This window comes from Sinocyclocheilus grahami, unplaced genomic scaffold, assembly GCF_001515645.1.
Source record: "Sinocyclocheilus grahami isolate Dianchi unplaced genomic scaffold, SAMN03320097.WGS_v1.1 scaffold173.1, whole genome shotgun sequence".
Taxonomy (NCBI): domain Eukaryota; kingdom Metazoa; phylum Chordata; class Actinopteri; order Cypriniformes; family Cyprinidae; genus Sinocyclocheilus; species Sinocyclocheilus grahami.
The window spans coordinates 27,641-50,676 of NW_015505352.1; the positions used below are offsets into that span (position 1 = coordinate 27,641).

General features: G+C 35.4%; 2 protein-coding genes across 2 annotated transcripts in view; one reads left to right on the top strand and one right to left on the bottom strand.

Moving 5' to 3' along the window:
- The window catches only part of LOC107593525 (probable acyl-CoA dehydrogenase 6), a 15,620-nt gene extending 3,438 nt beyond the window's left edge, over positions 1–12,182 (top strand). The window contains exons 3-9 of the mRNA XM_016283265.1: positions 5,052–5,181; positions 8,724–8,830; positions 10,171–10,338; positions 10,414–10,587; positions 11,060–11,221; positions 11,502–11,652; positions 11,870–12,182. Of these exons, the coding sequence (XP_016138751.1) occupies positions 5,052–5,181; positions 8,724–8,830; positions 10,171–10,338; positions 10,414–10,587; positions 11,060–11,221; positions 11,502–11,652; positions 11,870–11,960 (983 nt within the window). The 3' untranslated portion in view covers positions 11,961–12,182. The remainder of the gene's footprint in view (positions 1–5,051; positions 5,182–8,723; positions 8,831–10,170; positions 10,339–10,413; positions 10,588–11,059; positions 11,222–11,501; positions 11,653–11,869) is intronic.
- Positions 12,183–13,905: 1,723 nt separating this feature from the next.
- Positions 13,906–17,295, bottom strand: bet1 (Bet1 golgi vesicular membrane trafficking protein). Its single transcript, XM_016283361.1, has 4 exons — positions 17,091–17,295; positions 16,312–16,421; positions 14,907–14,963; positions 13,906–14,826 (listed from the first exon to the last, which is right to left on the bottom strand). Exons 1-4 carry the CDS (start codon positions 17,107–17,109, stop codon positions 14,671–14,673), a joined length of 342 nt encoding a protein of 113 aa, XP_016138847.1. The 5' UTR covers positions 17,110–17,295; the 3' UTR covers positions 13,906–14,670.
- Between the last annotated feature and the right edge of the window lie 5,741 nt (positions 17,296–23,036).

Genomic DNA, 23,036 nt, shown 5'->3' on the forward strand with positions numbered 1-23,036 from the left:
TTGTTTTTTTTATATTGGTTTCCCCCCCCCCCCCTCTCTTTTTACAACAAAATGGTCAGTTTAGTTTTTCATTCCAGTTTCCTTCAACTCTCTGACATTTAGAGCTAAACCAAAAGTTTAATCTTAATCATAACCATACATCTTCAGCCGCTCTTTCCTAAAACTGGGTCCTTCCAAAGAATGCTATATACAGAGCTGCAGGTGCCACATAACCAGTTTGGGTGTTCATATGTTTCAGATTTTGATGCCAGAACACAGTTTCAGCACAAGCGGTTTGTGCAACTTTAAGTATGTTTTCTTTTAGTACTATGAACTTTATCTATTCTATTCAATTGCACAAGATCAAGGAAAACTTGATGCGAGTCGTTGAAAAAGACATTTGTGAAAAATATTGCTCTTTCACTGAAAAATATGCGTTTAAAGCACAAACTGGAACATTTAGATTTTCCAATAATGACAGAATCACAGTTCTAAGATACTTTCTTCAGTAAAGCAGAGAAAAAGATGAGTGTAGGGTGCCCTTAAACAGTCTTAGGTTTTTATGGGAGTACAGCTGGATTCATGACCAAATAACTACATGGCTCCAAGAAGTAATCATGAGAACAGTGGAAAACACAAAACAGATTTGTGGCTGTACACATATCAAAATGTCAATTCACAACTTTTTTTCATACGCTTCAAAGCATTGCTATAAACCCCAATACATGAGAAGAATAAAGAACAACCAAAAGGAAATACAGTTGGTGCCTGTGCAAATTTTAACAGCCCATAGGCTCTCAGTGAAATGTAAAATTCAAATAGAAGTATTCTGCCCTATTTTTAACACTCTTCTATGCATTTTTATTAATGTACAACAGATTATCTTGGTATGTTTGTAATCAAGATATTAACAAATATACAATCCAAATCTAGGACTGTAAGATCTTGTGCAAACAATCATTCCTAAATAACATGCAGATTATATCCTCATAATTTGTTAAAAATTTTCTTATTTTTTATGAGATAGCAAAAGTTTTAGTAATTAAATGTTAAGAATACAATGCAGTATAATTGCTAGGTGGATGGAGGCTCTGGGGGAAGCAGCTTCATAAATCTGTAGGTCAGAGGAGAGCAGCACTTGCATTAAGAAGTGCTGACACTGTGACACTTCTGCATTAGCAGGCTGGATTTACAGCATCTTAGTGAGAAGATTAGTACTCGAAGCGTTGCCTCACCTCTTTTGATATGTGCAGAACAGACACACCAGCAAGTCTCTAAACAATAACGTAAAATCTGTTCAGGTGAATTGTGACTTGACTGCTGTAGGCTAAAGCGGAGCTTTTCCTGTACACACTCTATTTTTCATCTCTCGTCTGTGCGCTCACTCTCGAGATTTGGAGTTTTGTAGCTATTTTTATTTTCAAAATCCACCATCATCAGTGACTATAAAGTTTACATTTGTACATTTATAGAAACCATCACCATTTTATTTGAATTTAAGCATTTTTCTTAAAGCATACTTAATTCTGTCTAAAAAAAAGTTATTGATCACTTCCATGGTTATGGAATACTTATATAAAGTATTAGGGATGTAACGATTACCGGTTTGATGATAAATCATGATAAAATTCCCCTCGGTTAGTATTACCATTTCATCTTTTAATTATCATTAAAACTGTATTAGATTACCGCGATTTGAACAACTTGCGATAAATAAATACTGTCCAGCATAAAGCACAGTTTTAAGTAAAAGTCTCACGTGCGCACAGCACGCAGAGTAGTTTCGTTTTGATTGAAAACAGGGCGGAAAAGCTGTGAGGATTTAAAAGAGTGCTAAGGGAATTATACAAATGAATATATGAATGAATGAATTATATGAATGTACCTCTGAAGGTTCTGACTGTCTTCAGAAACGATTCGATGGCATTTTGTTTTCATCTTCGCTCCATGTAATACCTAAAGGAAGTGTTCTTAATCGCAATACTGCTTTGTCCACGAAGGTTACGGGAAACAGCTGTAATTCAGCTTTTCCATAAGCGCCACCTGCTGTCAGCGAGTGGATTTACAGAGACTTACATTTACATTCAGCCTGTGTGCAGTTTCTGTCTGGCCAAAAACGGACCGAATTTGCATGCCCTGCTGTAAATTTTGACCGGTTTATGAAAAACAAGCTTATGTGGATTCTACACATTTAAACAATTCAGATAAGTTATCTAGAATTATTTATAGAGCAGATAAAATACATATAATCATTTATTAATAAATTATCAATTTGACATATCTTTTCTTTATTTAAAGGCTGAAATGTGAGGTTTACCTTTTTATGAAACTTTTTCAAAGCTTTATTTGAACATTTACATTAGATATTTACATTAGATACAACATGCTATTAAACTGTTGTCAGTCAAGTTGTCATTTAAAATCCGAACATCATTGGTAATGTTGTTGTTTTAGTGATTATGTAAACAAAAAGTTATTTTATTTGTTGTTTGTTGATTTTTAACTATAAAACTTGGTGAAGTGATTTATGTGTCGGTACTTTTTTAACATCTCCAGCACATTTTAACGATACAGTGATAATACCGATAACCGTGATAAGTTTGGTCACTATAATCGTGATAAGAAATTTTCATACGTTACATCCCTATAAAGTATACAGGTCAATGAACACACATTACTTAGCAGCAGGGCTTGTTGTATTATTTGGGATAAGTTGTCAAAATGCAACTTGCTTTTTTGAATACCTATTATAAGCAAATTTTCAACTGTAAAACAAAATTTAAACCATACTTGTTTACAGAAATGTTTTTTTTGCCATTTTATTTTGGAAGACAGAATTTTTAACTAATTGTTAATTTGTTAATTGTTTGTCAGTTATTGAGAAATGGCTCTTGTGAAAACTAGCCCCAGTCTCCCATCTGTATACAGTTGAGGTCAAAAGTTTACATCCCCCTTTCAGGGGTGAAAACTTTTTGAATTTGAAGATCAGGGTAAATTTAACTTATTTTGTCTTCAGGGAATCATGTAACTATCTTCTGTAGCCTCTGAAGGGCAGTACTAAATGAAAAAATATGATATTTAGGCAAAATAAGAAAAATTTACAAATCTCCATTCTGTTCAAAAGTTTCACCCCCCGGCTCTTAATGCGTGGTTTTTCCTTCTGGAGCAACAGTGAGAGTTTGAACCTTCTGTAATAGTTGCATATGAGTCCCTCAGTTGTCTTCGGTGTGAAAAGATGGATCTCAGAATCATACACTCATTGTTGGAAAGGGTTAAAATACACAAAAAATGCTGGAAAACCAAAGAATTTGTGGGACCTGAAGGATTTTTCTGAAGAACAGCAGGCAGTTTAATTGTTCAGGACAAACAAGGGACTCATGAACAACTATCACTAAATAAAAAAAAAAACAGCTGTGGATCATTCAGCTAATGACACAGTATTAAGAATCACTTCAACTTTTGAACGGGGCCATTTTTATAAATTCAACTATTATTTTCTCTTGTGGACTATATGTAAACCTTTTCATTTATGTGAAATATCTTATTCAGGTCAGTACTAAATAAACAATAACATGCATTTTGTATGATCCCTCTTATTTTGGTAAAATGATGAACATTTAGCAGATTCTGAAAGGGGGACGTAAACTTTTGACCTCAACTGTATCACCTTCAACATGCACACAATGCTATAGGATCCTAGGTTTGCATTGACTGAAGGTATTTTGAGTCCTCGTTTTAGAATTTTGCTAGTTCCCATAACAACTTCTTCCTTGTGAAATCGGCGCTTTCAAAACCTGGCTGAAACAAATCCATCTTACAGAACACTGGCATAAATCCAGATTGTCTGTTTTTCCAACCCTGGCAAACTCGGATAAGACAGTAAGACTCCATTCTTATCCGAACTGACCAGTTTTTTGACATTTACTCCCACAATATGTGGGTGTACATGGCTTTGTTTCTTTTTGAAATACCTCTCATTTCACATCTGTGTTGATTAAATGTACTGCGCAAGGTTACGCCACCAAACAGGAGAATCACTCTCCACCAAAAAAACTTTCATGTTTACATGCACACAGCGAATGGAAATGTTGACCTCCTTCCAATAGCTGTCCGTCGTAAAGCACAGATCCTTAAACATTAAACATCCTTTTTCCATTTTGTTCCAACTGTGTATCCTAGTATTTGATACTATACAAACCCATATAAGACTGTTACACAATATTTGCATTGTAATGTGGAAATCTTTCACAGTGTTTTACGTACCAATCGAATGTTGTTCTCCAAGACTCCTTAAGGTTAGTTAAGCTAGTTTGTGGTCAGGATAAACAAACCTTCTATTTAGATGCATCTCAGACTGTCTGTTTGGATACTAGATTGTTGGACTCCAGCTGTTCCTTTGCAGCTGTATCTGTTTCCTCTGCTCTCTGGCTTCTCTTTTCCTTATTTTGCCACACCAAATGTTGTCCACGACCATTGTGGGACCTGATGACAGAAAACATGGGGGAAGTGAGCGTAGAGTTCACCACAGTCACTAAAGGACTTGCTTTTTAGCATTATTGTTGCCCTTATTGCTTTGACGGAATATAATAATTTCCTTAATGTCATAATATTTGTTTCCTGAAGGAAAATGCTAAAGGAAATGGAACATGAAATGACATGAATAAATGCATGACAAGGAAAGTATTGTGGGAAACAGTAATGCTTTTATTACGGTCAACTGTAATAGTTTGCGCAAGACATTGTAATATGTTATAATGATGACTAAATGGACCGCAGGGGTGTGAAAAGGGCATGTCAAGTTTTAGATTACTGCATGGCAAAAATATGTAGACAAATCTTACATGATGCATATTTGTCTTCAGTACAGAAGTAAGCAAGTTCAGATTAATGCTGCAGAAGACCTGATAGAAATGATCTAAAGTACACCTGCTTTGTGATCAAAATGTTCTGAGATATTTGTCTAAATTCATTTCAAATGTTTACATGCTCATTAACAAAAAAAACGAAGAGATGAAGAATCCAGGTGATCTGCTCACTGGACATTCACTTATGTCTTTCTTCACTGTCTGCAGAGTATGGAGGTCTAGGGTTGGACTTTAGCTATAGTGTGGCTGTTGCAGAAGAACTGGGGAACATCAACTGTGGAGGAATTCCCATGGCCATCGGCGTGCAGAGTGACATGGCTACACCTGCACTGGCGAGGTATTTCTCCTGCTTAACCTTTTAGTAGTATTCTTAACCAGTTAAGTAAACTGCTTACAATTTTTTTTTAATTAGTAACAGAAACATTAGACATTATTCCATCATAATTTCCAGGGGCCTCATTTATAACCGTTGCGTACGCACAAAACCTGCCCTGAAAGTGGCGTACGCCACTTCCTATGCAAAAGATGAGATTTATAAAAAACAAACTTGACGGGAAAATTTGTGCAACTGCACACAAACTCTGATCCATTCGTACTGACTTTTTTCCTGGAATGAGAAAATTAATGAAGTAAACAACGGTTTTAAACTGTTTTAAAGTCATTACGCAGAAGTTAAACCAAAATTATATGAATTTAGACATAGCCTATTTGTAGTGGATGCGCTTGATTACTTTTCCTGTGGAATGTTATGTTTTAATGACAGCGAGGAGTGCTAGGTGCACAATAATTTATCTTTATACTAAACTGCACATCTCATGTTATGAGAAAATATTTGTTAGCGAGAACAATGATCAGTGATGCGCACTTACTTCGATATTGTGGCGGACACTGCTGGATTCGGTGGAACGGTCTATTGTCCGGTTTGAATAGGACCAATGATAATAGCTTACTGTACAACCGCAGCTGCACGGAAGTGTTGATGTCGCGTAAAGGCATCTCCACAACATTATGAAAAATGCCACTGTATTTGAAGGATACAACTTGAAGAAAATGGTATGATTTGCAATTTTCCGTTTTTAAAATAGGCTACTTTGTCAATGACGAGCAGAGTCAGATAATTGTATTTACACTGCAATAAATATAGGCCTATGTTTTTCCACTAAAGTAGTTAAAAGATGTTCACCTTATCAGCAAAACTGCATTAATGACATTTATTTTGAGTTTTTTAAAACAATTGAAATAGTATTTGGCCAGTGGAAATGAATGAGATCAACTCTATTCTAAATAATTTTTCTGAGAACTATTTTAAACAGTTTTTTATGGATATTTTGATATATTTATTCTAAAACATAACAAGGATACTTGATGATTTTTAGCAATAAAAATGTATGTGTATGGCACAAATGGCATTTATAGTCCGTGTCTCATATTCCCTTAATGTCTTGTACCTTTGACGGTGTTAAACATGGTGTCACGTGGATGGGAATATGCATAGAAATGATATGCAGATGAGGTTATGCGTAGTAAAACTATGAGTTGTAAGCTCCATATATGGTGATTTCGGGGGGGGAGTCAGGGTGGAGATGCACGTACGCACAATCTTACCCTGACTGGGATTTATAAAGGGATTTTTGCGCAGGTTCTGGCATACGCATGGTTTTATAAATCAAACTTTTGTGCGTATGCAAAATCTAGCTTTTGTGCCTACGTACACTTTTAGGATGAAATCTACAGAGAGTTTTATAAATGAGACTTCAGATATATGCTACATTGCTCTTCACATTGCACATGTGAGGGAGTCGGGACATTGCATTACTGTATTGATAAAAAATGGTATTTTGCACTTTTAGATTAGTTGTTGGTGAGAAAATGTCAATACAATGAAATAATAATTAAAAGAGATGGTGAAAACCATGATAATTACTTTTGGTTCATTTGTCACACGGGTAATGAAAGGTGAAGTTGGGTGCAGTCCTTACATAAAGAAAATTTGCATTGTGCACATTAGGGGGAGCGCGGGGCACAAAGTAACGTGGGGTTAGTTGTAACACACGTGGTTTAAATATTTCCACACATGCTAGCATAACCAAATTTACAGCATTTACTAGTTACTATATCAACATTATTAGTTAAAAATTAAAAGTTTAAAAAAAGTGCGCTGAACATTTATTTTACCATAGTAAAATTTTTCATCTCACTTTTATTACTCATTTAAAATGAGACAACTCTGCTATTATCTCCAATCTCTTATTTATCAGTTTAAATAATTTTTTTAATGCTTCGCTAACTATCAGAAGACAGTAACCCGTTTTAAATTCCAGTTGCGCAGATGGGGTATGTTGTAACACTGCGTTACAATGTGCCCTGCCGTGCTATTCTATGACATTAGCGATGTAATTCACACTATTTACTTTAATAAATTAATGATAAACGACGAGAAACAGGGGAATAAAGACTGACAGTCAATGTTTAATGTTAAGAAATTATTATTTCAAGACATGGAAAGCATTTTGGCTCATTTATATGGGCCGTCCCAAGCATGGTTGCAATGTGTTCATTGTCAAACTCCAAAATCAGATTGTTTAGTTCTTAAAAAAATGCCATTATTTTATTTTATTGACAAAATATTTTAGTTTGTCTTGTATATTTTTTTCATTCGATCAGATAACATTTTAAGCTGTTATATATGGTCATGTTACAACGTGCCCCTCAGATGTTACAATGTACCCCACCTACGGGGCATGTTGTCACATTTCACTTCCAGTTTTTGAGGGTAAATAAAGAAAAACGTATACACTGTAATTATGAACCAAAGCGACATTTGTACTAGACAAGTGTGAAATTACTGTGGATAAAAAAATTATACTCTGAACCCCATGTGGATTTACACAATTTGAGAAAGTCAAAAAGTGTTACTTTGTGCCCCGCTCTCCCCCTATGCATAATTTATACTGCAGAAAATGTAAAAGTAGTATCTAATTAAGCTATTTTGAACAGCCAGTCTCACTGGCTTCTTCATCAGTTGGCCTTGCCATTAAATGCCATTTGTCTCACAATATTCATCTCTCACAAAGTTACTTTAACTTGTTTTCCAGTTAAAAAAAAAAAAAAAATAGTCTCATCTTTTTTTTTCTTTTTTTTTAACGAATTTACTTGAGAAATATCTTGATTTAAAGTAGTCAAGTTTTTTAGTTTTTTTTGCTAAATAAAAATTAATTAGGTTTGGGAATAATAGGGTAAGAAAAAAAACTTAATTTAAGATATATGCTCTTATAAGAAAATATATTATGCCGTTTTGCTATTTGCTATGCAGTAATTGTTTTTTGTGCTTGTTTTTTTTTTACTTTTTTTGTTTTTATTTATTTATTTATTTTCAGTAGGGAAAAGGCTCAAAATAAATAAAGGAAATATTTATTAAAGGAAAATTCTTTTATTTTATCTAGTAGAATGTTGCAGTAGACTGAATGAGGTATTTCTTCACCATGTGTTTATAAACTCTTAAAACAAATGAAATCACCTATCACTTATTATAAATAAATACTGTAGTCATCAGCCTGGTTCCTTTTTAGCATTTGACATATTCTGACTGCAGCAGGTTGTATGCTGTCACTGAGGGGATATTACTGCACTGTGCTCACTCTCTGGAAACACTCGTTTTTCTGTGCATATTCGTTTTGGCTATTTGGATTCAGAAAATCAGGGATTTTGATTAGTCTTTGTGATTCTGCCCTATGGAACAGTTTCTGAAATTGCATTTGCTGCTAGTAAAATGTTAATGTCTTCTGTAGCCTATGCTGTCTCACGAGCTTTTAATCACTGTTGCTACGACACTCACAAAATAACTTTGAGGATGTGACTGTGACCTCTGTGCTGTTGTAGGTTTGGTTCTGCAGAGCTCAAGAGAGAGTTCTTGCAGCCCACCATAATAGGAGACATAGTGGTCTGCCTCGGGGTGAGCGAAACAGGGGCCGGCTCTGATGTAGCAAGTAAGTATTTTGCTGGAGATAATGTACCTAACAGGAAAGACATGCTCTTTATATTGCCATGGGGGTGTTCTAAACAAGATGTAAGCTTACACCAGACGCAAATCTAAAATTAATTACTTTCCCAAATTAAGATATCAAAGCATTTCAGGCCAGGGAGATTAAAAGACTTGCCTACATGGGAATTGCACACAGGGGATGCAGATCCATTTTTCATAAATGTATTAAAATTTGTATTTGAAGTAAAGCTGGTACTAGTCACAGATTATTAATGAGTTGTTTTGAGGAGAAATTAAAGTACTGTATTACTTTATTTTACATTTAAAGCCAAGTATGATCTAAAGCAGTGATTCTCAACCTTTTTGGCTTGAGGGCCCTTCTTTCCTCCAAAAGAAGGGCTCCAAAAATCCTCCAATTTCCTCTAATATTTCTGCTGTAATTATGACAAAGCTGGTTGTTTTCAACTTTTTTATTAACAGAAACCGGGAGCGGTGATATAGTTAAGTTAACCACATTTCATTTTGTGATTCCATAACAGTGTTTTTATTGTTAACAAAAACTATTAAAAATTATTTTCAGTAATTGAAACAAAATTAGTGAAATAAGTTAAAGTACTAAAACTAAATAAACTAAAAAAAGAAATCAAAGCTATATATATATGAATATAAAAAAGTAAAACAAAAACGAATTAAAAATGCTACAGCTTAAACTAAAACTGAAAATTATACAAATAAAAGCTAATTTCAAATACTAATAAATACTATAATAGTATATAATCAATAGTAAAATAACATTTTAAGCATAAATGGTCAAGTTTGTTTATGAAAAATTGTGTAAAAAACTAAACTTAAGATAAAACATCATGCAGTTTTGCTTCTCAAGCCACCTGGTGTTGTTTCAAATTTTTATATTTTTGTAAAAAAAAAAATCTAATTTTGAAAAAAAAACTAAAAAAACTTACAAATACTAAAACTTAAAAAATGTAAATGTAAACTGAAAATATAAAAATAGAAACTAACTTAAAATATTAATATACTATAATAGTATATAAATAATAAAAATATAATAAATAAAATAAAACTCCTCGGGAAGTTTCAAGAGATAGTTCTTTAATAAAAACAATAGTTACTGTTGGGGGGAAATGTTTTTTAGCATTTTAATGAGGTAAAAGTGTTATTAATAATAATAATAATAATAATATTTAAATGAATAATAGATTCATTTAAATAATTTTAAGTGGCCCAATTGGAAGCTTTCTGAAGCCCCATAGTAGGCCTCTGCCTCCTGGCTGAGAACCACTGATATAAAGAGTCTAATTTGGGAATAAATACTGTCTCCTTCAGGCATCAAGACTAAAGCTGTGCGCAAAGGAGATGAATTTGTCATTAATGGAGGAAAGATGTGGACTACTAATGGCACTCAGGCAGACTGGATGTGCCTCCTGGCCAACACCAGTGAGGGCCCTCCACACAAGAACAAATCCCTAATCTGCTTACCTATGAATCTGCCTGGTAAGACATAATGCAAAAGCACCAAACTTTTGACTGCCAAAGAAAACATGCTAATGTTTTACCGTACGTCCGCAGGCGTTCACATCGCACGTAAGATCGATAAAATAGGCATGCGGTCATCGGATACAGCAGAGGTGTTTTTCGATGACGTGCGTGTGCCCTGCAAAAATGTCATAGGGCAGGAGGGAATGGGCTTCACGTACCAGATGCTTCAATTCCAGGAGGAGCGACTCTGGGGGGTGGCCAATAGTAAGTTATCCTTTCCGACTCCCACACACAGAGCCGATCCTCCCTATACGCAAAGTACACACGCTGCGTAGGGCCCCCTTGCTCTCAGAGATGATTTAATCCCCCCCCCCGACAGTTTTGCGTAAGGCCCCTAGAAGTCTAGGATCGGCTCTGCCCACACATCCCATTGCACAGCAAACATTTCTCTTCACTGGCACGGGCATGACGTCAGTGTGTTAAAGTCAGTAGTGCCTGTGTGTTTACAAGCCAGGTCAGATCCTCTCAGGCCCAAATGTGTTTATCAGTGAGTCAAACTTGTGTGCTTTGCTTTAAACATCAAGGAAGAAAAAGGTCTGGCATGTTCTGGAGGATCTTTTGACATCATTTCCACATTCCTGTCTAGATGTTGTCAGAACTGAAATCCAGCTATTTCCTCAATAATATAATTTGCTGAAAAACACATCGGAATTTTTCCTATGCCTTGTTTTTTAAGTTCTGACGACCATGGAGAAAGTGGTCCAAGAGACCGTTAATTACACCAGACAGAGGAAGATCTTCAATCAGCCGATTCTGTACCACCAGGTCGTTCACTTCAGGCTGGCTGAGCTGCAGACAGAAATCGAGCTGTTGCGCTCCCTTTTGCATCGCGCCACAGGTGAGTCCGACCGTTTCTTAAATTATTCCGGAATGATTTTATAGGCCAAGGCAGCTATGCAATTTCATGGGTTTGGGTCTGGCAGGTCTACAGGGCCTCCAATTTCTGAATTAATAATGGAAAGAAATGGTGTGAGCACTCACTGGCTTGCAATCAGTCCATTCATTCTTCCTCCCTCAGGTTGTGAAATTAAAAATTGGAGCTGAACCTCAGCGTGAATGCCTGAAAATGAATACCTCTGAATTTGTTTTTTTTTCTTTTCCCTGTGCACTTTCATTAGCTTTGTACATTAAGGGAAACGATGTGACAAAGTTGGCATCAATGGCCAAGCTGAAGGCAGGACGACTGGCCCGAGAGCTCGGTGATAGCTGCCTCCAGTACTGGGGTGGCATGGGCTTCACCAGTGACGTCCTAGTCAGCAGGTTCTACAGGTTAGTTTCTCTCATCTGAATGAGGTGAACATGCATGTGCTCTCAGAGCTGCAGTGACATCTAGTGACATTTAAAAGCAAACGGTTTGGATTGCATGTTTATACTCATGAGTATAGAGCCAGGTCAAGTGTGAATGCAGTGAATCGAATTTCCAAGTGATTTATAAATGTAAAATATTGGATACAAATCTATCTGATCTGTTTTGTTTTTTTAACAGGGACTCCAGGTTAATGTCCATTGGTGCAGGAGCTGACGAGGTGATGCTGTCAATCATATGCAAGTACATGGACACTCTACCCAAGAAATGACATCACCAATATGAGTTCAGTTTGAAAAACAAAGTGCCCTTAAAAGGAGAATCTGACACTAAATATAAATGAACTAGAGTTATATCAGTTATAAAAGCCATTAACAACCTTAAGATGGATGATTTGTACCTTGCAGTAAAAAAAAGGGTATTTTAATAAAGACTTGATGAAAAACTTTATATGTAGTTATATGCAACATACAGTGGTGTGAAAAAGTGTTGGCCCCCTTCCTGATTTCTTATTTTTTTGCATGTTTGTCACACTTTAATGTTTCAGATCATCAAACTAATTTAAATATTAGTCAAAGATAACAAGTAAACACAACATGCAGTTTTTAAATGAACATTTTTATTATTAAGGGAAAACAAAATCCAAAACTACATGGCCCTGTGTGAAGAAGTGTTTGCCCCCCCTGTTAAAACTGTGGTTTATCACACCTGAGTTCAATTTCTCTAGCCACACCCAGGCCTGATTACTGCCACACCTGTTCGCAATCAAGAAATCTCTTAAATAAGACCTGCCTGACAAAGTGAAGTAGACCAAAAGATCCTCAAAAGCTAGACATCATGCCGAGATCCAAAGAAATTCAGAAACAAATGAGAAAGTAATTCAGATCTATGAGTCTGGAAATTTCAGTCTGGAGCCATTTCTAAAGCTTTGGGACTCCAGCGAACCACAATGAGAGCCATTATTCACAAATGGCAAAAACATGGAACACTGGAGAACCTTCCCAGGAGTGGCTGGCCAACCAAAATTACCCCAAGAGCACAGTGACGACTCATCTAAGAGGTTACAAAAGACCCCACAACAACATCCAAAGAACTGCAGGCCTCACTTGCCTCAGTTAAGGCCAGTGTTCATGACTCCACCATAAGAAAGAGACCGGGGCAAAAATGGTCTGCATGGCAGAGTGCCAAGACGAAAACCGCTGCTGAGCAAAAAGAACAAAGACTCGTCTCAGTTTTGTCAGAAAACATCTTGATGATCCCCAAGAGTTTTGGGAAAATACTCTGTGGATTGACGAGACAAAAGTTGAACTTTTTTTGGAAGGTGTGTGTCCCATTACGTCTGGCGTAAAAGTAACACTGCATTTCAGAAAAAGGACATCATACCAACAGTAAAATATGGTGGTGGTAGTGTGATGGTCTGGGGCTGTTTTGCTGCTTCAGGACCTGGAAGACTTGCTGTGATAAATGGAACCATGAATTCTGCTGTTTACCAAAAAATCCTGAAGGAGAATGTCCGGCCATCTGTTCGTGACCTCAAGCTGAAGCGAACTTGGGTTCTGCAGCAGGACAATGATCCAAAACACACCAGCAAGTCCACCTCTGAATGGCTGAAGAAAAACAAAATGAAGACTTTGGAGAGGCCTAGTCAAAGTCCTGACCTGAATCCTATCGAGATGCTGTGGCATGACCTTAAAAAGCCGGTTCATGCTCAAACCCTCCAATGTGGCTGAATTACAACAATTCTGCATAGATGAGTGGACCAAAATTCCTCCACAGCACTGTAACAGACTCATTGCAAGTTATCGCAAACGCTTGATTGAAGTTGTTGCTGCCAAGGGTGGCCCAACCAGTTATTAGGTTTAGGGGGTAAACACTTTTTCACACAGGCCCATGTAGTTTTGGATTTTGTTTTTCCTTAATAATAAATACCTTAATTTAAAAACTACATGTTTGTGTTCACTTGTGTTATCTTTTACTAATATTTAAATTTGTTTGATGATCTGAAACATTAAAGTGTGACAAACATGCAAAAAAATAAGAAATTAGGAAGGGGGCCAACACTTTTTCACACCACTGTATTTAAATTTTGATTATAGTTTTATGAATGTTTGTTGTTAATATGCATGGGGGAAAAAATAAAGTTTTCATAATTCTTCAGTAGCTTGTTGTAAGATTCCGGAGAAGTATAAATGGGATATATGAAAACAGGACTCAAGTTGACAACATAAAGGAATTTATGTAATAATTCTCTGAAAAATGACATTTATTTACAAATTAGTTCTTAAAAAAAACTGAAATGAACCATACATTATTTTAACCATAGAGACCAAAAGAGATTGGACAAGAACTTCAAAATTACTTAAGACATTACTGAAGTACACAGAATTATGGGGTTGTTTTTAAATGGTCATTATTATACATCTGCATTGCACAAACTCTCGTATCAGTATGGTTTTCACAATCTGAAGATCAGCCCTTTGAACACTATAGTCATACAATTTTGTGGCAACTCTTTCAAGAATGTTGTAAGACTTTCACAGTAAAAGAAAGGAAAATAAAGGCTGATTAGGTGCCACTCTTTTAAATGCATTTATCTGTATCCTTATAGAAGATATAAATTAGCACACATTTATAGCACTGAAATTCTCCTAAAAGAATAATACTATTAAACAAAGGTCATTATTTCAGGAAAAAAAAGAAGGAAAGATGCATGTTAATCTTCACAATATTCTTTGTGACCAGTTTTAGACAACTAGCATTATCCCTTCCCCTCGGGGGACACTAATGGTGGGTTAGGACAGATTTTTGTCTCATATTGCACATTGTCAATCAATGGTTCAACTTCTTGTCCAATGGAAAAAAAGCACTCTCGTACTACTCAATAACCTCAGTCCTCGTCATCTCTGTGAGGATTCTGACCCTCTACCACAAATGAGCATGGCACAAACGAAAGGTCCTGAAGAGTCTCATCAGTCCTACGATCACCTCAGTTTGATCACCCAGTACAGGACAATAAACACAAACAGGGCAAACAGCAGCATGTAGCAGTACACCTTGGTTTGGCTTCCCCTGGAGAGGAGCTTCAATCTACCAATGGTGGCTCCCAACAGACCTCCAGTTGAGTCAAAGTCCGAGTCCTTGAGGAGAAACAAACGTTAGATATTTAAGCTATTCAGGTAAGTGTTTTGATGAAGAGAGTAGAATCGATTCCGCTTACCATATCTCCTAACATTTTATTCTGGTACTTGACCTCATTTCCAATGTCAATTGAAAGCTGAAATAGATGTAAAAAGTATAGGTTATTTAGGATTCAACACTTTATTGCCATAACCTAGCTGTATGGAACAATTGTGCTCACAGGACAACTAATGTATTGTTTGCATAATTACTACGTTTAACAACAGCCAGTGCTAACGAAAAACTGTATTTTAAGCTAAACAGCCCAAAATAATGATACTATACACACACACACACATATATATATATAGAGAGAGAGAGAGAGAGAGAGAGAGAGAGAGACACAGTACACAGCATAAATGAGTACACCCCTTCTGAAACTTAAATTCAGCAATTACTCTTTGCTTAGAAGACATGTTATGGTTTTTTAGAGATATAATATTCCAGCAAGTCTGCTTGATCAGTTACCAAAGAAGAAGGTTAAAATTACAGCCGGCAAAAGCTGTGAAAAGAGTGACACTTTATCTCACAGAGTAAGATGCAGCAATCAGAAGTGACATGCATTGTTGTTTATCCACACCAGAACTACCGACTGTAGCCAAAGCACAATAAACTCATTTAGCTTTTTCCAAGGCCCATATTTACAAAATATAGACTTCTGGGAATCCATACTCTGGTCTCATGAGACCAATTCAATCATTTCGGATCTAACAGCATCCAAAATGTTCTGGTGTTGCTAGAGGAGGAGTACAGAGAGAAGTGCTTGGTACCCACAGTAACGTTCAGTGGTTCTAAAGCTCTTCTATAGGGATGTATGAGTGCTGAAGGTGTGAGGGAGTTGTGCTTTATCAACGCTGTCATGAAGTCACACACCACTGTGTGATAAAATACAAAAACCTGAAACTGAAGATGCTACCCTCTTCTCATTCTCTGCATTGTTGAGGACATATTAAGTTCTAGAATATTACACTTGGTTGAATTAAACCTAGGTTGTCAATTCTGCAATCCTTAATCCAAGTTTCTTATTTTACAGATATGAATGGCATGTATTTCTCTGTTTTTATTAAGAATGTTTAATACATTTCAATTTTGCCATCTTTCTATGAATTATATTAGTGATCATTAAGAAAATACATATTTTATATTTAATCAGAGGGGGCGTACTCATTTATGCTGTGCACTGTATATATATATATGCATAGACAATGTAATGACTGATAAAAAGCTAAAGTAATAAACAATTATTTTGTAATTATTATGCATGAAGCTTTATTAGTATGTATTATATATTTAATGCTATATACTTTCATTTATATTTTGTTAAATATATAAATTTTCATTTATATAATTCATTTATATAGAGAGAGAGAGAGAGAGAGAGAGAGAGAGAATTGTGCAAACTGGTTATTAAAAATATAGAATCAAATATGTTCAAGTCCACTTACATGTTTAAGTGCATGTACTTTAGCTCTCAGTCCCTCCTGTAGATGTTCATTCTCCTCCTCATACACACTGTATCCACTTGCAACGTAATTGCCTGGCGGGCCGCCCTCACCTAAATGACAATAAACAGGTCAAATTGGCTAGATAAGACTGGTGTTTCTCAGTATTGTAAAATCTAATATCCAACCACAGCAATCTATTTTAAATGTTAGTAATTTAGTAAATTTACTAAGGTGGGCAGGTCAAATCATTTTACCACATCATTTTTAACTTCAAATAAGATTTATTCATCAGAAACTACTGAACATCTAAAAATGAGAAACTATTAATTAAATCTTGTCGGTCTTCGCAAGACATATTTTTTTATAATAATTTAATTATTGTGAAAAATCTATTAATTTTAACGATATATTAGTACAAATCGACCTCTTTAAGAACAGCCTTTTAAATTATATTTTGATCGTTCTTTTTATTAAAACGGTGTTTATACACACAGAAACATCTCTATATGTTAACCTGACCTATGGAACAGCTGGTCTGATATTGAGAAAACTAGCCAGTTATTGGCTGCCTCAGATCAGACCATTTCGGCATGAGTCTCGTACCGTTATGTATTCATATGGTCCTCCAAACCTGGACATTGTGGTTAACTATTTCATATGATTTGGTCATTCAGTGTTTGTTTAATGTCTCAAACTGTGACTGATATCTATTTCAATTGAGAACTTAGCTTAGCATAAGATTCGAATATAACGACATATAAAGAGAAACAGTTGCTTACCCAAACCTGCGCGCCTCATTATCAGCCGGAAACCTTTATATGATATACGATCACTGCAGTTTGAAAGTAATGTGCCTGTCACAAATATTTGCTTATCTTCCTATTTAGAGCCGCTGTACTTTCACCCTCGCACTCCACAAGCGCCACGACACCTTACGGAAGCCGCGGAGGATTAAACCACACGCGAAGGCAGAAAGGGCGTGTGGGTAGTGAAGTTTTCGTGTTTTTTTCAACTTTCTTTTTGTTATATTTATTTATTTATTTTTTACTTGCCGTCACAAATGTTAAAATGCTTCATCTAAAACTAATGGAAATATCACTGAGTATATGCAGTGCTTGATAGATGACATGGACATGAACATTTGTTTTAGCATCAAGGTTAAAATCTTTAGTCCTAAGTTCCTAACTTACATTTTTAGGTGCAGTAGGCCTAATTGGTCACCATTTCTTCTATTTGCCAACATACCAATTCCATATTTTTATACAGTACAAAAACATCTGTATGTCTCTCTCTTATCTTATCGATTAAAAAGACTGTATTTGTATTGAGCCATAGGCTATAGTAAAACAGCTTGTATATTTCACAGTGAGTCTTCCTAAGGGACACAAATGCTCAAATAAAATATCTTATTGCCAACTAATTCCTAATTTCACTAAATTGCTGACTACTAATGCAAATTGAATGACTTCTGCAATTGTCATTTAGCGATGGGAGTCCATTTTGTGTTGCACTCTGAATTAGTATTTTCCTCCCACAGAAGTGCTATTATAGGATCTGGCTTTTCCTGAACAGCGCATCAGTGTACTGAATGTCTCTCCAGCGTCCTGCAATTTCACAGAGCACTCAACAACAAAATAAAGCTTCAGACAGAACCTCGCAAGGAGCCATTTCCGTGTTTTCATTTCCTGATTATCATCCAGTAATCCATCTGTGACAGGTTTCTTAGGGTTCAAAGTTCATATATTGCTTTGGTCCTCGTCTGGTTCATTGTCAAAAGCAGTACAGTTCTGATCTTTCATACAATAAGAATAACATATTGCTTGAAATGGCAAAGGTATAATATTTTCCTTTTCCTTTCGTCCGAAAAGTACAAACTAGTACATGACAGTGGATCCAGATGAAACCCCCAAATCCCTTTCATTTCCTTTTATTTTCTTTGAAGTATTTCCAATAACAATCATTGTGGTCATTTAGAGATGATTTCAAAAATATGTGACATAAAACATCTCATAATGCGGATGTCGCTCTTGTCGTCTCTGTGGAATGTGTGGCAGACAGCTACAGAAGCCGAGAACGTGCAATGAGTTTGGGATCTGTTCAAATCCTGAGATATTTCCAGATATACCATCTCAGCTATGAGTCACAGCTAAACAGATGCGGGCTCATTAGCATTCACCATCACAATCCCTAATCCATTATTTCGCAATGCTTAAATTGGGTAAACATCCACAGAACAATGTTTGTCTTTTCTTTGGCCATTTGTATTATTACACAGCTAAGACACTATTATGTGAGGATTATTCTTTATCCATATAGGACATATTGCTTATCTTACAGAAGAAAAACGTGACAGTTGTGGAATTGTACACTATTTTGTAGTAAACCTATCAAACTACACAAATACAGGATATGTGGAAATCCCTTGCTTTACTTTTAGAGCATGTCTTTCTCATCATATCTGTTACAGCATAAACTGAGAAAACCTTCAACACACAACACACCGGATGTTCTGCTCTCATTGTGACATTTTCCATTAAAATGAAAGATTTTGATGTTGGTTATAAACATTAAGATGCTCATAACTCATTGCCAGCCTGGAGCAAGTATGCAAGAGTTTTAATTAAATTTGCAAATGCTTATGCTGGTGGCAGCAGTGCACCAAAAAGGTTTCTCTTTTTACAGTGTTGTTTGATGGGATTTCATGCGTATGTTCTAGAGCACAGACTGCAAAATGACTCCATATTTGAGTGAGTTTCTTTGTCAGTATGCCTAAACACACAACTCTCAATAAACCCATATCAAGAATCCCGTATCAAGAAAAGAGTCAAGAAAACTCAAGTCCTCTGAAGTCATTTTCAATCCAACCGATAACTGAAATGCTAAATGGCGCCAGTTGTGTTTGTCAGAGAAATCCTCTGTATGTCCCAAATCAAGAGCTGCAACCACAAAGGTCAAACCAAGTGTTATTAAATGGGACAGTCTAGCCTACAGATGACTGCTTATGTGGTCTAACAACCGTGACAAGCCACAGTAACTTTCAAACTGTCTCAATAATACAGAACAGGATACACAAGTACACATGACATAAGTATTAAATATATCTAAAATTGCATCTTAGTAAGATAGAAGTCAACATTTGAACTGCTGTAAAGAGTTTGTTTTTTGACATTTGTATTGTTAGAAAGTTGAAACCCAATAGTGTAATATGGCATTTTCTCTCAAACAAATTTAGTTGTCACCTACGCACAATGTTACATCCAATTAGAATCCAGTGCTTCACAGAACCACCTTATAAATGCTTTAATTCAACAAAATCATAATATATCACATTCTGATCAATTGCTCAATTTATCAATTCAGCCAGTGATATTTTAACACATAATCTCTTTGCATTTGCATCTGGCTTGACTTACTCATTTAAGAGCATTATAGGAAAAGATCATTTGATTATCTCTGTGTGCTTCCAACCTCTCTACTGATCTGCACAGATGAGTTCAGATCTGTGGTTTAAAGCCACTTTTAACAACATGTAGGGCTTCTGAAGCTGTCAGATAAGAGCACAGTATTAATCTTCACACTAATGGACCATGGCTGATTGGATGGTCACATTCACAGTCCAGTTGCCTAATGTGACAGTAAGGCTGCTGCTATGAATTAATAAATTATTAATTCATTCACTAAACGAGAATTACTAAAAGAGACAAGCCTATTTAGTAATTTGTCTGAAAGGTCTGTTTTCTTATGCTCTACAGCTCTCGACTAAACAAGGGGATAAAATTCCAATTTGAAAAATCATTTCCTTTAAGAAACAGAAAGCAGGACTATTGTCTCTAAGTAAAACTAACAATAAAACCATAACAAATTTCATTACTTAAAATAAAGTAAACATTAAATGAAATAAATCTATTTAGTTTTAAAATAATGAACAATAAAAAAAAATAAGAAGATATTTTGAAGAATGTGGGTAACCAAACTGTTGCATGTTCATCGTTGACTTCCATTGTATGGGGGAAAATACTATGGAAGTCAGTGGCTATACTAGCAATTGTTTAGTTACCCATTCTTCAAAATATCTTCTTTTATGTTCAACAGAAGAAAGAAACTCATACACACCTGGAACAACTAGAGGGTGAATAAATGTTGACAGAAATTTCATTTTGGGGTAAACTATTTAAAAATTACTAAAAATCACAAGAAATTCTTGAAAAAACTTGAAAAAATAAAAGAATTAATATTAATTTGTGACCCTGGACCACAAAACCAGTCTTAAATCGCTGGGGTGTATTTGTAGCAATAGTCAAAAATACATTGTATGAGTCAAAATTATAGATTTTCCTTTTATGCCAAAAATCATTAGGATATTAAGTAAAGATCATGTTCCATGAAGATATTTTGTAAATTTCCTACTGTAAATATATCAAAACTTAATTTTTGATTAGTAATATGCATTGCTAAGAACTTCATTTGGACAACTTTAAAGGCGATTTTCTCAGTATTTAGATTTTTTGGCACCCTGAGATTCCAGATTTTCAAATAGTTGTATCTCGGCCAAATATTGTCCTATCCTAATAAACCATACATCAATGGAAAGCTTATTTATTCAGCTTTCAGATGAATTTGACACTTAAGACTGGTTTTGTGGTCCAGGGTCACATTTGTGCTTTTTAGTTTGTTGATGGGGACCTAGAACGGAGTCAATTATTGATATTTCACTGACACAAAAAAGGACTGAGGTTCAGTTTAAGGTTAATTCTGTATATTGCTTTGAATGCAAAAATGAGACTGTTTGAAATATATAGCTTCACCTGGAACAGCAAACTAATTACTTGCTCCACTGATGGCCAGAAATTTCAATTAACATGCAGTTCTGCTGATTTCATTTAAACTAGTCTCTTATTGTGTCATAGTAAATACTGACCAAGCAGATATCACTTATGGCTTTCTGCATAACGCATAGAAAAGCACATGTGACATTTTAAAGCATACAGTACTTATCTTCTGTTGATTAGGAAAAGTGAAAAGCTGAGGTAAAATGGTCTTTTCCACAGCATTATTGATTGTGTAACTAGTTATTACAGTATATATTACTTTCATTATTTCCTCTCAGGAACAGGGAACTCAACAATGGAATAGGAATACATCAGAAGAAGAGATGTCAGAGGAGGAAAGTGCTCTGTCACTCTGTTTTTGGGTAATAGCATGTGAATCCAACTTGACATCACTTTGAATTGCAGATAAGGAAAGAAATGTATCAGCCTCATGCTGTAATATTCACATCTACTGCTATTTAATTACAAATGAATCTGGGCCATGGAATCTTCAGAGTTCTTGGCTCTGTTATAATCCTTTATAATTTCCACACTTTATAATATTAAAGCAGTTAAAAATGCACTCGTTTTTATCTCCTTACAAGGGAGGAAGGACACATTTCACATTTGTGACCCTGGACCACAAAACCAGTCTTAAGTCACTGGGATATACAGTGGGTACGGAAAGTATTCAGACCCCCTTAAATTTTTCACTCTTTGTTATATTGCAGCCTCAAATAGTTGTATCTTGGCCAAATATTGTCCTATCCAAACAAACCATATATCAATGGAAAGCTTATTTATTCCACTTTCAGATGTTGTATACATCTCAATTAAAAAAATTACCCTTATGACTGGTTTTGTGGTCCAGGGTCACATATACAATATAAAAAGCTTTCAAAAAGTCATTTTTATCCTGAGCTGTGATCAAACAATATTTTTAATGTGGTTTCTTTATACTACTTATCACAAGTTCATTCTCTCTGTGTCACATTTTACTGTTATTTTATATAAATATCAACCATGTTTTATTAAAGATAAATTACTTTTCTTATACTCAACCCTGATATCACCCTACATTAACCTCTGCCTTATACAGACATTGGGATTCATGGGTTGCTGTGCTATACACACACATATACCGTATATATATATGTATTATATTACTGTATAATAATATATTTCTGATTCTGCTCATACAGTATGTCTATATATATATATATATATATATATATATATATATGTCTAAACAATTCAGGCTGTATTTATTAAAAATGACAAAGATGTCCTAAAGATGGAAACTGTTACTAGCAACACATCACAAACCATTAAGCACACAAAACCTCATGAAATTCTGAGCTCATTATATTTTTGATAAAATAGCATTGTAACCATACAGTCATGCTGCACAGCTTACAGATCTGGCATCCTGCACTAGACCAACTTGGCCATATTTTCATAACTTTGTTCATTCATTTGCACAGCTGTGTTCCCCTTCAGTGAATATAATCTCTGTTTACACTCTGTGTTGGTTTACTTTCATTAATATACAAGTTTTAAACTGTCCCTAGACATATTTTGCACACAGACCCAAATTAATAAAGCAGTCTGGGAGCTCTAATAGATAAATAATCAGCAAAAATATCAGCTATTTCCCAGAAGCTGTTTATTATCAACTCATCAAACATGCTTTATCTGTTTCCAGAAACCATTCCAAAGATTTCTGCGCTTAGTTAGATCATAATCTAGTGCGTGCAAGAAAAAATATATAAGAATGTTTTTTGTACAGTAGATGAACCCTATCCTCAAGATAACAGATAAATATTCTTCTTTTCTCGCAGAAGGTGAAATCACCATAATTTTTCCGCAGAGCTGGTGCATAAATTCTTGATGACTCATGAGAAGAAAAATACAGCA